This window comes from Umbelopsis ramanniana (genome assembly GCF_025399195.1).
Source record: "Umbelopsis ramanniana AG unplaced genomic scaffold K450scaffold_2, whole genome shotgun sequence".
NCBI lineage: Eukaryota > Fungi > Mucoromycota > Umbelopsidomycetes > Umbelopsidales > Umbelopsidaceae > Umbelopsis > Umbelopsis ramanniana.
Genome location: NW_026252088.1, coordinates 451,559 through 464,817, shown reverse-complemented (window position 1 = coordinate 464,817; position 13,259 = coordinate 451,559). Strand labels below are relative to the sequence as shown.

The window sequence follows — 13,259 nt, the reverse complement described above, 5'->3', positions numbered from 1 at the left end:
AACAAGTGAACTGGGTAAAAAATAGATTGTTTGAAATTTTATTTTTTTATTTCTGGGTAATGGTTAAGAAGTTAAATGCATTAAGAAGAGAGTGTGCAATCAGAAAATACTGCATGTCTAAAGAAAGCGTGAAGAGGAAAAGAATTTACAGCAGACATATAAGAGAAAATGAAGGCAAATTGGAGTGAGGTTGGAAGTCATAGGATTTCGTGGAAAACACTAAAGAGGCTCTTTACCAACGGCCTTGACCACCACCACCTCCATAACCGCCGCCGCCGTAACCGCCTCCACGCCCACCAAATCTATTACCGCCGCCGCCGCGTGGGCCACCGCCGCCATAGCGTTTGCGGTTACCACCACCACCGCCCATGCGAACCATGTCTAGTAGTCTTGGGTCTATTTCTTGCTTAGCTTCAGTCAAGATGGAAACCAATTCCTTAGCTTGCTTGGCATTATCAGTTGTGAAGAAAGTGATGGATTCACCCGTCTTTCCACCACGACCAGTACGACCGACACGATGGACATAATCTTCAACGTTGGTAGGGAAGTCATAATTGATGACATACTTGACATCCTTGACATCTGTTATAAGAAAAAAAAGTCAATAACCCGGTGGGTCAAAAATGATATAAGGAATAGGGAGGATTTGGAAATAAAGATATTTAAAATATAAGAGAAGCAGCGCAACAGAGGGGAAAGGGGAGCGTGGTAAATGCAGAGAGAGTAGAACATGCCAGAGACAAGAAGAACGCAAATGATGTTTGGAAAGCAAGCTTGTAGCTCAACCAACCTGGACAGGGTACCATCCTCATGGGTACAAATCAACATAAAATTGAGTAAAAAGAGGATGATAGGGTCTTCCAAACGTCAAGATTGTCCGAGTATGTTTCCAATTGGCCTCCCTGTACCACATTGCGCAGAAGAAGTTTGGAGAGAAAGGGGAAGAGTTGGTTGAAACCATGTAGTCCCATTGATTGATCATGAGGGGGGGATTTGGTTTGACCAATCATGCAAGCTACGGTTTCTTATACAGCAGTCGGTGTCGATACGATGTTAAGCAATGTCAGTTGATAAGAGTACGAGTATTTTTGACAACCGACACCATGCTATTATGGACAGCTTGGTCAACAAATGAAGGTTGACCTATGACCGTCTGCTGTATACTGCTCTTCCTGTAGAAAAAAAAAAAGACATCGAATGATATTAAGTAAATAGCATTGAAAAGTTATCCTTACCTAAACCTCTGGAGGCAACATCAGTGGCAACCATGATAGGTGATCTTGAGGAACGGAATTCGCTGAGAACCCAATCACGCTCACTTTGTGCCTTGTCACCATGGATAGCCAATGCTGGGAAACCGTCTTGTCGCAAAAATCTGGTAATATCATCAGCTGTGCGCTTGGTGCCAGTGAAGATCAATGTCTTGTTTTGAGGTTGATCGAGAATACGCTCAAGATGCTTGATAAGCTTTCCACGCTTCTCAGGTTCTGTACAAATTTCAATAAGCTGGCTAACGTTGTGGGAAGCGGAGAGGTTAAGAGATCCAACGGTGACTTGAATATAGCTGTTGAGGTAGTCCACAGCAAGACGCTGGACTTCCTTTGGCCAGGTGGCACTCCACATAAGAGTTTGTCTATCGGGTCGAATTTGATCAACGATCTTGCGAATTTGAGGTTCGAAACCCATATCAAGCATACGATCAGCTTCATCAAGAACAAGGTATGTGACACGGCGCAGGTTAGTCTTGCCGCTTTCCAACATATCGATCAAACGTCCAGGAGTGGCAATGCAAATTTCCACACCTATTCAAGTAAGAAATTGAGTTAATTAGACGCGCGCGCACGCTGATCATGACATATATGTACAACAAAAGACTTACCACGCTGAAGATCTCTGATTTGAGGTCCTCGGGAGACACCACCATAAATACAAGTATTCTTGATGCGAGAAGTCTTGCCAAATTTGGTACATTCCTGTTGAATTTGGACAGCAAGTTCTCTAGTAGGAGCCAAGATAAGAACGATGGGGCCATCGCCAGGTTCCAAGAAAGGCTGGGCATTGATGTGAACGATGGAAGGCAAACAGTAGGCAAGAGTTTTACCAGAACCAGTCTCTGCTACACCGACAACATCACGACCAGAGAGGGCCATTGGCCAACCTTGAGCTTGAATAGCAGTTGGTGCTGTGAAACCAAGTTCCAACACTTCCTTAAGAACATAGCCTAAAGTGAGAGAGAAAAAATGAGTTAGCAATTATGTCTTTATGGCATTTGTATTGTTTATCTGATACATACTTGGAAAACCAGCTTCTTCGAATGAAGTAACAGGCTTTGGAACGTTGTCACCGAATAGTTTCATATCGAAAGAATTGCGGATATCGGTGACTTCTTGCTCTGTGCGTGCAGCAACATTGGGATGTTCAACGTAGAAGTTCTTTTCGAACTTGGGCATAGTGTTCAAGTCCCATTTAGGAGCAGTCAAAGTGTTGCCAAGATTGCTCATTCTGTCACCGCCGCCGCCATAGGAGCCACCGCCATAAGAGTTAGAGCCTCCATAGGAGTTGGAACCTCCATATGAGCCTCCTCCTCCGTAAGAGTTACCACCGCCATAAGAAGGAGCAGAGCTACCACCACCGTATCCAGAGCCGTGAGATGAGTAATTTCCTGATGAGTATGAGCCACCGTGGCGATCACCGCCAGCATCGCGCTCACGATCACGTCCGTAGTGAGAAGAGGAGTGTTCGTAACTAAAAGTAAAATGAAAGAAATTAGTCAATTTGAAATCAAACCAAATGCTGTTTCAATGTGAATTAAAGATAACGTACGGCTTGCGATCTCTGCGAGATGAGCTATCGTAAGATCGGTCATTTCCTCTATCTTTGTTTGAAGAGTATGAGGAACCGCCACCTCCATAGCTTGAAGAGTAGCCGCCGTTGCTGCCACCGCCGTAGGAAGAAGAATGATGGGACATGATTAATCAAGGGCAGAAAAGAAGGTAGGAATTTTTTTTTTTTCTGGATCGAAAGGAAAAATTGATATGCTGCGGTGCTTAAAAGGAAATTGCTGGGGTGACGTGGATTTCTCTCGAAACGGACTGCTTTTCCTTCGATGCGGACGGGCGGAGCCACTTCCAGAAGCACAAAACACCAGCCCTTCACGTCCAGATCTTGTAACTTTCTTCAAATACTCATGCTGAAGCCAAGATACAGTCGTAGGAGAGAAGCTAGAGAGAAAGCTGATAGTGATGAAGAACCTCAGCTGTCAGATCACTCTAGCGCATCAGGCGATCTTGCTGAATCTTCGGATGCCTCTTCTGGATCAGAAGACGATGAAGGCAATTCATCTGGAGGCGAAGACGAAGCGTCCACTCCGTTGAAAAGCAGATATGAGCAGCGTCAGAAGAAGTCTTCACAAGACTCTGCAAAACGTTCTGGTTCTGGAGAAGGCTGGGGCAGTCCTCCAAAAGTCATCGACATGGATAGCACTTGGGAAGGCCGCAAGGACGAAACCGCTGCTGCTGCGAACCCTGAGAATACTACGTCCTCGGTTGATCGCTCCAAAAATTTAGAGGAGACTTCTATCAATAGCCGAAACGACGCTTCCACCCCAAAAAGCACAAGTGACGGCGGTTGGGGAACCGTGTCACAGGATGGCGATTCTACAGTGGAAGGTACTTGGGGTTCATGGTCACAGAGCTCAGGACCAAAAGATCGTAACGATAACTGGGGGCGACAAAACAAAGCTCGCGGCGGCAAAGCAAATGCCCCTACTCGTGGAAGAGGCTCCGCACCTAAACCAGGAAGAGGCAACAGAGGTGGACAACGTGGTGGTGCTCGTCCTGATTTTCCTGACAGACCTTCATTTCAGACATCTCGAGGTGGAAAGCGAGGATCCTTCCAAGGAAGGCCAAGCGGTGACAGAGGATTCAGAGGTAGTCAAGCAAATTCTTCTAAGGAACCACTCCGGGATGACGAACTTCCCTGGGCAACTGCAACGACTAATGAGGCTGACGCACAAGTGGAGGGCTCAAAATCCAACACTCCATCAGAAGTGAATGCAGAAGGTGACATAACTCGGGGTGATGCCAGAAAAGAGAAGGAAACCCAGCAAGACCCATCTGCCTCCACAGAAGCTCAACAAGATGATAAGGGAGCGAGAGCTTCTAATAAGTACAAAAACAGAAGCGGAGGGAGTACACCACGCACAGGCAATGCATCCGACAATTGGAAGAAGTCTGAAAACCAAGGCGCAGATGATGAGTTGATAGACAAAACGGCAGAGCTTGAGTTGTCTGATTCTAAAGCAAACAACGATGGCGAAGAAGGCTTCAAGCGAAATACAGTGCACCAGCGACGTTTAGAGGCACGACGAGAATACCGGAAAAAGCTGGAAGAAGATCCTAGCTTTGTCCCTCATCTGGGGGAATTTTGGAGTCACGATGACCGATTTCGTGATGATGAGATGAAGAATAATGGAAACGACAGACGACGTGATACTCCCAGAGGACGAGGTAGGGGACGAGGTGGACGTATAGGAGCAGAATTACTTGAACAACCTCCCGTAGCACCCTCACCTGGACCATCACAAAAATGGGCTCACGACGGATACGAATCATTACTCAGAATGGAAGAGCGAGATGAGCAACACCGACGAAGCAAGTCTGAGCAAATGGAGCAACAAGGCGATTACGGCCAGTCCCAGTTTGCTGGCGATAGAGGATTTGGCCGTCAACGTGGTCGTGGCAGAGGCTTCCGAGGAGGCAGAGGTAGATCTGATCAATTTGGCCGCACTACACGAGACGCTCCAGCAAGCACTACTTTAGAGAATGACTCTGCGAAAACTCTACTTCGGCAGTCAAAGGCTGAAAGCGTTTCATCCAAGCAAGCTACACCGTTGGAAGTGTTGGCCGATGAAAATCAAGAATCAACAAGTCATGCCAGTGCCATCACCAGTCATAATGCAGACGAAGATTCTGACGTTGAAATCATTCTAGAAACTCCTCAATGGCAAACCGAACAAGTACTAGGTATTCCGACGCCTAAATCGATTGGTTCAGAGAAAAGTTTAACTGGAGAAGAACAACAAAGTGGTGCTGGAATGTCCCAAGAAGGAGGTGCTTACGAAAAGCTCAAAAAAGTAGGTTCGCCTTCTACAAAGTGGGGTCAATCTAGCTCCCGGTCATCACCCAGCTCTTCAAACTGGCAGCAGCATGATGATCAACAAGAATATTCTCAAGAGCATCCATACCCTCCGCATACCATGCTGTCTCCAAATGCTATGCAGTTTGTACCAATGACAACCATGGGCGGCTCTTCATCCAACATGATGCCAATGCAAGCCATGTATGCCGTGCCCATGCCCATGAGCGGTAATAGAGAGGGCATGCCCGGACCGATCATGTATGCGCCTGTCATGAACTCACAACAAGGCATGTTTGAAGCAAACGGAATGTTTTATTATAACTATGATGCAAATCAAGTACCCATGTATACACCTGTCATGTATTATCCTCAATCTCAAATGCCTGCTGAGAATGACCGAGCGTACCAACCAAGTCCAAAGTGGGGCTACTCCCGCAAATACACGCAACAAGACCGATCAAGGGGAAAACACAACTCTCCCGGTCCACAGTGAAGCCCCAATGTCTTCTTGTTTAATAATACATAAATAAAAATCTACTCTGTTTTGCATTCAAGTTGCAAGTGTTGCGTTTGTATTGACTGTCAATAATGGGTGTTGCGCGGTGTCGCGAATATTACAACAATTAAATCGTAGAAAATGATTCCAAGTTGGATGAACCGTTATCAAGTATGTCAGAAAGATTGAAACAATATTGATGGACGTGCATTGTATAACAGTGCAATATGTATAAACAGAAATGTGCTTTCCCTGTTGAAAGAAAGTTCAGGCTGGCGGGAAGAAGCTTGCAAAGAGAACGACACCAACCAGGCCATACAAAATTTGATAGTACAGGATGATTTTTGCGATGACTTTTTGAGATTTGGATGCCGTTGGCGTTAACGCTGTCATCCATACATGTCCAATGAACCAGTACAGCACTGGCAAACAGGAAAAGAACCGGGTGACGATTTGAACATGCATACTTGTAACAACTGCAATAATTAGAATTGCCCATAAATAAATATGAGGCAATGTTTTATCCGACAAAAACCCGCTGCTGATCGGTACTTCTTCCACCCCATCGTCCTTCTCTTCATTGTCATTGACGGGAGCTACAGCATGTTGCTCTCAATCAGTAGATGCGTTGACATAGAAGTTGCATACAATTTATTTTAGTCTTACCTATGTCACTTTTCATTCCAACCGTCAGAAACCTTGATTTGTCAAACGAGAAGTAACTCCAAATTCCGTAGCATGAAATCATGATGATGGGTGAAGCTAACAAAAAGTTTGGTATCTGCTTCACTTCATAGTATGCTAAGAAACCATTACCCCTGTGGTCAATTTCATTAGTAAAATTCTCAAGTAAAAGTCCTTCAATCAGACTACGGCTCACCAGTAGAACTTTTGTACAAATGAATACAGTAGAGGGATCGTCTGCTGACACCATGGACGGTGATCCAGGATACAATATAGATGATAGCCATAAACTTGGAATGTAATGAAGCCAAGACATACAAGCATGGTACATCCCATGGCCAAAGTTAAGCCAGCAATTGCATTCTATATGGAATGACAGGCAATTTAATATGTTTTGTAACGTGAAGACTAACTTCAAATCAAGCTGCAATCTGCTGTGTTGACACAGTACCTTAACAGATTTTTGTCGTATATAATTTCGCACAACCAGGTCGTAGACAATATATCCAGAGTACAGCACTGCATTGGATCTGGTAGCAGATGCTATTCCCCATACGACTGACGCACGAATGTATTGCTGGCGTGAGACACACAACATACCGGTGAAAGTGAGCAGTGCGAATAGAGATTCAGAGTAAAATGATGAGATGAACATAGATGCTGGGCTTAAGGCGAACGCTAATGCGCTAAGGTATGCTAAGGTTTCGTTTCCATGGTATACATTGTTGGATAATCTAAAAAGACAGAAAAATTATGTGTTAATATGATGACGCTTGCCGATGCATTAAATGCAAGTATCACTTACTTATAGAGTACTCCCGCCGCCAAAACAAATGAAATGTTTGAAATAAGTACACCTGACAGGACAAGGGTATATTGATCGCCTATGAGATACTTGAATGGACTCAAAACTGGTTATGTAGAGCATTAGTGACTGGTATAAAGATGGTACAACCTGTAGTACGCTAGCTTCGATACCTGTCTCTGAGACCAGCCTTGACAGCATTGGTAACATGGGAAAGAAGGCATGCTCTTGTTCGTAGACATATCCGTTTTCAGCAATGTGCAAGTAGTAGAACGCATCCCAGCGCACAAAGACAGAAAAGAATTGGTAGAGTAGGTTATTCGGAATGAGAGCGTTAGATGAACCCAATAAGATGGTTTCGGCTGAAGAGTCGTAGTCATCCACAAATGCTTTCGAGATGACAGCCAGTATTATAGTCAGTATCCTCGTGGATGCTGCTGTTGCGTACACTGTCAGTAGACGCGACATGAACCAGTTGTTGCGGAATCTTTTAGTGCCATAAGCAACTCGCGCCGTATGCCAGTTGCGCTCTTAATTATGCCAGCAAAAAATTTGTGACAAATGCACTCTGATTTGTTACCACCACTTCATATCTGGATGACCCCTAAATGACTTAATATATCACAAGTTTTTATTTTATTGATGGCCCACTGCCGACATAACTTCGAATCAACCTTTAGATGAAGCCAATCTGTGGAGTAACAAATCAACATCAGCAAATGCACCAACCACGACATAAAAGCTAAATTTACATAACATACCTTGTTGGCAACATCAAGAGCATCAGCATCAGCGGTCAAGCGGACATATGCCTTCTTTTGACCATCGGGTCTGATCAAAGTGTTGATCTTGGCAGCCTCAACGTCGTAGAGCTTCTTGACAGCATCCTTGATCTGTCTCTTGTTGGCCTTGACATCAACAAGGAAGACGAGGGTGTTATCATCTTCGAGCTTCTTCATGGCAGTCTCGGTGTTAAGAGGCTGACGAATGACGCGGTATTGATCCATGCGGGGAGCATGGGGAATAGACTTGCGGGAGTACTTGGGGACACGAGCAAGTCGGAGAGTCTTGGGCAAGTGGAAGGTGGTGGTGGTGCGGACCTTGCGCTGGGCCTTACCCTGGGTACCCTTAAGGGCAGCCTTCTTAGCAGTGAGAGCCTTGTTGTTAGCAGCTATATTGGAGAAAGAACGGTAAGCATACAGTAGGAAACACCGTCTATGATAGTTGCATTGTTGAAATGGTGACGCTTCAAAGGCAAGCCATGATATTCAATGAGTTGTACAGGCATTGAATGCTGACAGAAGTCGACATTTCGAACCATTTCAAGCCGAGAATCAACAGTGAAAGTGTTGTCGAAAGCTGCTCTGACATTCATTGCAGGTCCTTCAATGTATGAATTACAACCGGCAATTTAGGTGGAAAATGTCGAATGTCGCTCCAGTATAAAAATGTTGTATTACGCATCGCACACTATCCATCCATCCATCCATTCCCTTCAACAATGAATATGCAATTGATGCACTTTTCACATACCCATCAGTATCTGTCTGTCAAAAGGGGGAGAGAAATTTCGAAGGATGGCCGTTGATGTCGCTATCTGTGGGGGGATGGCCCAGCCGTCACAACTGGGCGGAGGTCACTTGTGACCGTCTCACACACAATGGAGCAAATGCCATACCTCGTTGCTTATACCGAAAACTTAACCCTCTCCAAGCGTTTAAAGTAATATTATTTTATTTAATCAACAAAACAAATCCAATACTTTATGCCACGCAGCCTTGATTATAGATTGTGTACCGATATCGGTGTATTCTAGCCAAGTCAACCTCAATCGCAAAGTCTAGCTGACTGCCGACTGGTCTGTGAATACATAATGGAAAGTGGATGTGAAGTGCCAGTCTCGTTCTATAGGTATACGCATAAAATTTGGAGATACATGAGATAAGACTGTCCATACCAACTTTCAACTGCTTTTAGCAAAACTCGTTTTTTTACTTTAAAAAGACAAACATTCATGTTATCGATAATTACTTGATAACAGGACATTGCACATCCTCTGACGAGATCCCGCTGCACAAAGTAAATGGTTCAACGTACGGCAAATTGTGGTTACGCCTCTAATAATTGAAGGAATATTTCGCTAAAAGCGAGTGCTATGACCTCGCGTTGCAAGTGCCTAAACCATAGACGCACTCCTAATTCGGTGGCAATATTGGGGCAGAGCAATCACGGCAATGTCTGCTCCAAAACTCAACTCATTACACAATTGAAAAATAGACATATAATTTTGATGAGAATCAAGTCAATTTATTGCAAAAGTTTGCTTGAAATTGAAGGATCCGATTCTTAACGGCTCTTGAAGTCTGTGGAGAGAGACGCGATAATTAATAAATATTCATATTATTTCATTAATAAACCAATAGATATAACTTACAATCCAAAAGGACGTTCATGGCCTCAGACTCTTCACCAAAGTCCTTGACAACGACACAGGAGCAAGCAACGACCTTGCGAGCGTTACCTTCACGGTCAATCTTGCAGAGACCGGCCCATTCACCGAGCTTCTTAGCATCGGAGACCTTGATCAAGTTGATGTTGTGCTCGGCGCAAAGAGCCTCGACAAGCTTGATGTACTCCTTCTCGGTACAAGTCTCGACAAGAACAGCCAAGTGAGCTTGACGTCTGAAAATGTTGAGGATTAGCAAATATTACCGTTTTCGTCTATTTGTGAATGTTGAATCGTACCTGTCCAAAGCCTTAGCAGCCTCTCTCAAACCACGGGCAAGACCATCGTGGACGAGAGCGCGGCGGAGGACTTCTTGGAGAGCCTCCTCCACGGACATTCCCTGAGCGGAAGCATCAGCAGCGACTTCGACTTCTTGATTCTCAATAACGACGGTTTCGTCCTCAGCAGTAGACATTTTTGTTTAGCTGAATCAACCTATATGAGATGATACATCGTCAGCAAGCTTATCCATGCAATTTCGATGCAGATGGATGGATGGATGGTTTGGATATATACCTATGGTGTGTGAAAGAAGCAACGAAATGGCTGAAGCTTGCGAATTTATACGTTGCTGAGTTTAGAATTTCAAGACTTGCGTCTGACTGTCGGCAATGCCGCTATTCAACTTTATTACTCTGCGCAAGCATTCACGTAGGTATCTCCATTCGATCTGTACCGTATTCATAGTATTATTGACATTTAATCCACTTTCTTATTCAATTTGTACCGAGTCAATGTTATCCAAAGATTGTTTCCTAGGTCAACTTTTCGAAGATTCACAAACGATATACCATTTGTATATTGGAACACCAGAGCAATATTTTAGTATAAATGACACCTCATAATCATTCTCTTTGGATATACTTTCCATGTAGGCACGTATATTGCGATCAATGACGTTATTGTGAACAACGATCAAAGATGATGGTCTTTTATAATTTCCTGCTCCGACACTGATAATTGTTAAAAAAGAGAGTATGTGCTTTCTGTGACCTGTGCAGAGTAACCGCATGATTACCCTCTATCTCCCAATTGCACGGTCGTGTCGACTAGAGAGACTATGCGTATATAGAAAAGGAAGATTTACTGTGTTGTCAAGGACATTTTCACATACATCGGCGCGAAGTGACGGCCCTCTCAAGGAAAAAGTCCGCGCCATTCCTTTCAGCCAGCATGTCAAAGCAGCAGAACAGGTAGCGTTTCGTGGACTTGCCGTTCTCGACTAGTTGAGCATTAAATAACCATAATACACAGACGTTTGATTCCTATCATGGTCATAGTTTCTTCTCCTTGAAGGCTTCCAAAGCGGGAGCTCCTGACGAAGTTTTTGTACCGTTTTGGGTAGCAACAGCCAGCATACGATCTCGCATTGTGCAGGCGCAAGTTGTAAGTAATCACTCACAGCAACTATGACCGGCGTTTGAATGTATATTAAGGCCAATGCGCAATAGGGAAGAGATGTGTCCAGAACGCGCCATAACCCGCAAACAAATCGAATGTAAGTTGGAATCGAAAGGCGTTTTTAAGTTCGATTGTACAATAGAGGCTGATGAGCCATGTAGGGAAACTTATTGGGATACGGAATGGTATTGGGTGCAAACCTCCCATTCCTTTGAGCGAGAATATGTTCCCGCTCAGCATGTGGGACTACAAGTGTACGCTTCGCACAAGTATAGGCGAGGGTATGTGAACGGCATTCGAGGTGAAAGCGTTGTGGATGCCAAGCCATTTACACCTGATATGTTGGACCGAGCCACCTATAGCGACTTGGATACGGAATATCGATCGGTGACCAGGAAGGTCGATCCTTTTACCGTGTTCCCAGCATCAGCCGTGAAGCTTGCGAAAAAATACATTCAAGATTCAGAAGAAGCTCTTGCTGATGAGTTTCTTCTGAGCACATACCGTGCCGACCGAACCAGACTAGTCAGTGTAGAGGTACAAGTAAACCACATAAAACTATCACCGGTGTACTTTCCGGCATATATCTACTCTATAAGATATCTTAGTCGTCACTTTCGAACTTTCATTAATGGTGACGACTTGTCGGTTGGCGGTCAAAGACTTTACAACTGGGAACGAGTAGCTTTGACTTCAGCAGCAGCCATGGGATCTCTGATGCTGTTCTCTGGAGGTGTTGGTTGGGGAGGTCCAATTGGTACAATATGGGTAAGCGTGTATATATTGATACCTTGTTCTCTTACAAACTCTCACTCGGTCATTTGCAGCTTGGAATTGTCTTTCCAACCGTAGCAACCTCGCTCTTAACAATGTATTACCCTATTCTATCTCTGAGATTGCGTGATGAAATGCGAAAACGTGAAATTCAAAGCCAAGCGAATGACGAGAAGTCTTGGGACACAGATTGGGTATCCGCATTTGATGCTTTTGAAGATTTTGAACGATATAGACAATGGAAGGAGGAACGGTCATATCGACGATCCACATTCGGAGAACAAGAATCTGAAAGAATCAAGCAGAATATACGAGATCCAAAGGGTTATTATAGAACGCTGGGTGTTGGTGAAGATGCCAATAAGGCAGATATCCAAGGTGCTTTCCGAGGGTAAGTGAACAATGGACAAAATGAGTATTCGATCAGTGCATAGCTAATCAGAGTTACAAATAGTCTTGCCTTGAAATATCATCCAGACCGTGCAACTGATCCCAAAGACAAAGAAGCTGCAAAGAAAAAGTTTCAAGAAATATCTCAGGCATACCATGTGCTCCGTGACCGTAAGTGATATTTTGCGTACGATAGCTTGTAACGAAGGAAACATCTATTAACGTTCCACTCTATAGCCAAAAAGCGCCGCCTTTATGATCAAGGTGTCGATGTGTAATTTATGATAGTGTTAGTAATAATATAGCATGACGATTGTACTAGCAGCACGAGGTGGTTTTATTGAATTAGATAAACCTATAGAGTCAACTCTTTACTCTGACTAGAATTATCCTAGGACTTGAAAATGTTGTTTAAAAATATGAAGAAATAATTAATGTTTTATACTATGACACTTTTCACAGGCGCAAGTGACAAAGGACATGCAAAAATATTCGAGAATTCATTGAAGGGAATTTTTATAGCAAGTAGTGGCCATTACGCTTAGCTGGGAAACGGCTATTCTTTACAGTACGTATCTAAGCTATTCTGCATTTCCTTCTTTCTTTGTGGCTTTTTTTTAAAAACATTTTTCTGATTGGTTTTTCGTAAATTGGACGTGACAAGAGTAATTAATTCAATAGTCGTTATGTAATGCACTAGATATTTGAATGTATGGCTTTTGAAAGGCTTATATGTTGACTGAGAATCCGTTGGAAATATCTAGATATCGAGCAAAAATTATAATAAAATACAGTATGAACATATACCACACTGCTACGTTTGAATTCGCTGGATGACAGGAAATCGTGAAAAGTTCTATGGCTAACCCCTTTATACGTTAAAAGCTTCAATTGTTGAAGGCGATTAGAGCATGATACTATACACTTAGAGGAGCAATGAAATACTCTTTAAAATTAACTTTTGAGATGTTTCATTGATTATCTTGTTGGAGATTTCTTTTGAGCACAAGGTGGGTACTGTAGGGCTATAATTTTGGTGGAAGCATATTCAGTGCTTCTGGCGT

The 13,259-nt window shown here is 43.6% G+C and overlaps 5 protein-coding genes across 5 annotated transcripts; 1 reads left to right on the top strand and 4 right to left on the bottom strand.

Annotated features, from left to right (window-relative positions):
• Positions 1–6: 6 nt before the first annotated feature.
• K450DRAFT_219160 (uncharacterized protein) lies at positions 7–3,007 on the bottom strand. Its single transcript, XM_051585320.1, has 5 exons — positions 2,824–3,007; positions 2,294–2,745; positions 1,880–2,221; positions 1,236–1,802; positions 7–582 (listed from the first exon to the last, which is right to left on the bottom strand). Exons 1-5 carry the CDS (start codon positions 2,967–2,969, stop codon positions 233–235), a joined length of 1,857 nt encoding a protein of 618 aa, XP_051449299.1. The 5' UTR covers positions 2,970–3,007; the 3' UTR covers positions 7–232.
• Positions 3,008–5,699: 2,692 nt separating this feature from the next.
• Positions 5,700–7,647, bottom strand: K450DRAFT_219155 (uncharacterized protein). The gene is made up of 6 exons (XM_051585319.1): positions 7,298–7,647; positions 7,125–7,230; positions 6,771–7,053; positions 6,516–6,682; positions 6,302–6,453; positions 5,700–6,231 (listed from the first exon to the last, which is right to left on the bottom strand). Exons 1-6 carry the CDS (start codon positions 7,590–7,592, stop codon positions 5,903–5,905), a joined length of 1,332 nt encoding a protein of 443 aa, XP_051449298.1. The 5' UTR covers positions 7,593–7,647; the 3' UTR covers positions 5,700–5,902.
• A 73-nt stretch (positions 7,648–7,720) lies between these two features.
• Positions 7,721–8,708, bottom strand: K450DRAFT_219153 (uncharacterized protein). Its single transcript, XM_051585318.1, has 3 exons — positions 8,658–8,708; positions 7,886–8,295; positions 7,721–7,815 (listed from the first exon to the last, which is right to left on the bottom strand). Exons 1-3 carry the CDS (start codon positions 8,659–8,661, stop codon positions 7,801–7,803), a joined length of 429 nt encoding a protein of 142 aa, XP_051449297.1. The 5' UTR covers positions 8,662–8,708; the 3' UTR covers positions 7,721–7,800.
• A 690-nt stretch (positions 8,709–9,398) lies between these two features.
• K450DRAFT_219150 (uncharacterized protein) lies at positions 9,399–10,145 on the bottom strand. Its single transcript, XM_051585317.1, has 3 exons — positions 9,870–10,145; positions 9,559–9,806; positions 9,399–9,487 (listed from the first exon to the last, which is right to left on the bottom strand). Exons 1-3 carry the CDS (start codon positions 10,043–10,045, stop codon positions 9,471–9,473), a joined length of 441 nt encoding a protein of 146 aa, XP_051449296.1. The 5' UTR covers positions 10,046–10,145; the 3' UTR covers positions 9,399–9,470.
• A 485-nt stretch (positions 10,146–10,630) lies between these two features.
• Positions 10,631–12,646, top strand: K450DRAFT_219141 (uncharacterized protein). The gene is made up of 7 exons (XM_051585316.1): positions 10,631–10,823; positions 10,885–11,016; positions 11,082–11,128; positions 11,193–11,799; positions 11,859–12,196; positions 12,260–12,366; positions 12,433–12,646. The coding sequence occupies exons 1-7, from the start codon at positions 10,641–10,643 to the stop codon at positions 12,471–12,473; spliced, it is 1,455 nt and encodes a 484-aa protein (XP_051449295.1). The 5' UTR covers positions 10,631–10,640; the 3' UTR covers positions 12,474–12,646.
• The last annotated feature ends 613 nt before the right edge of the window (positions 12,647–13,259 follow it).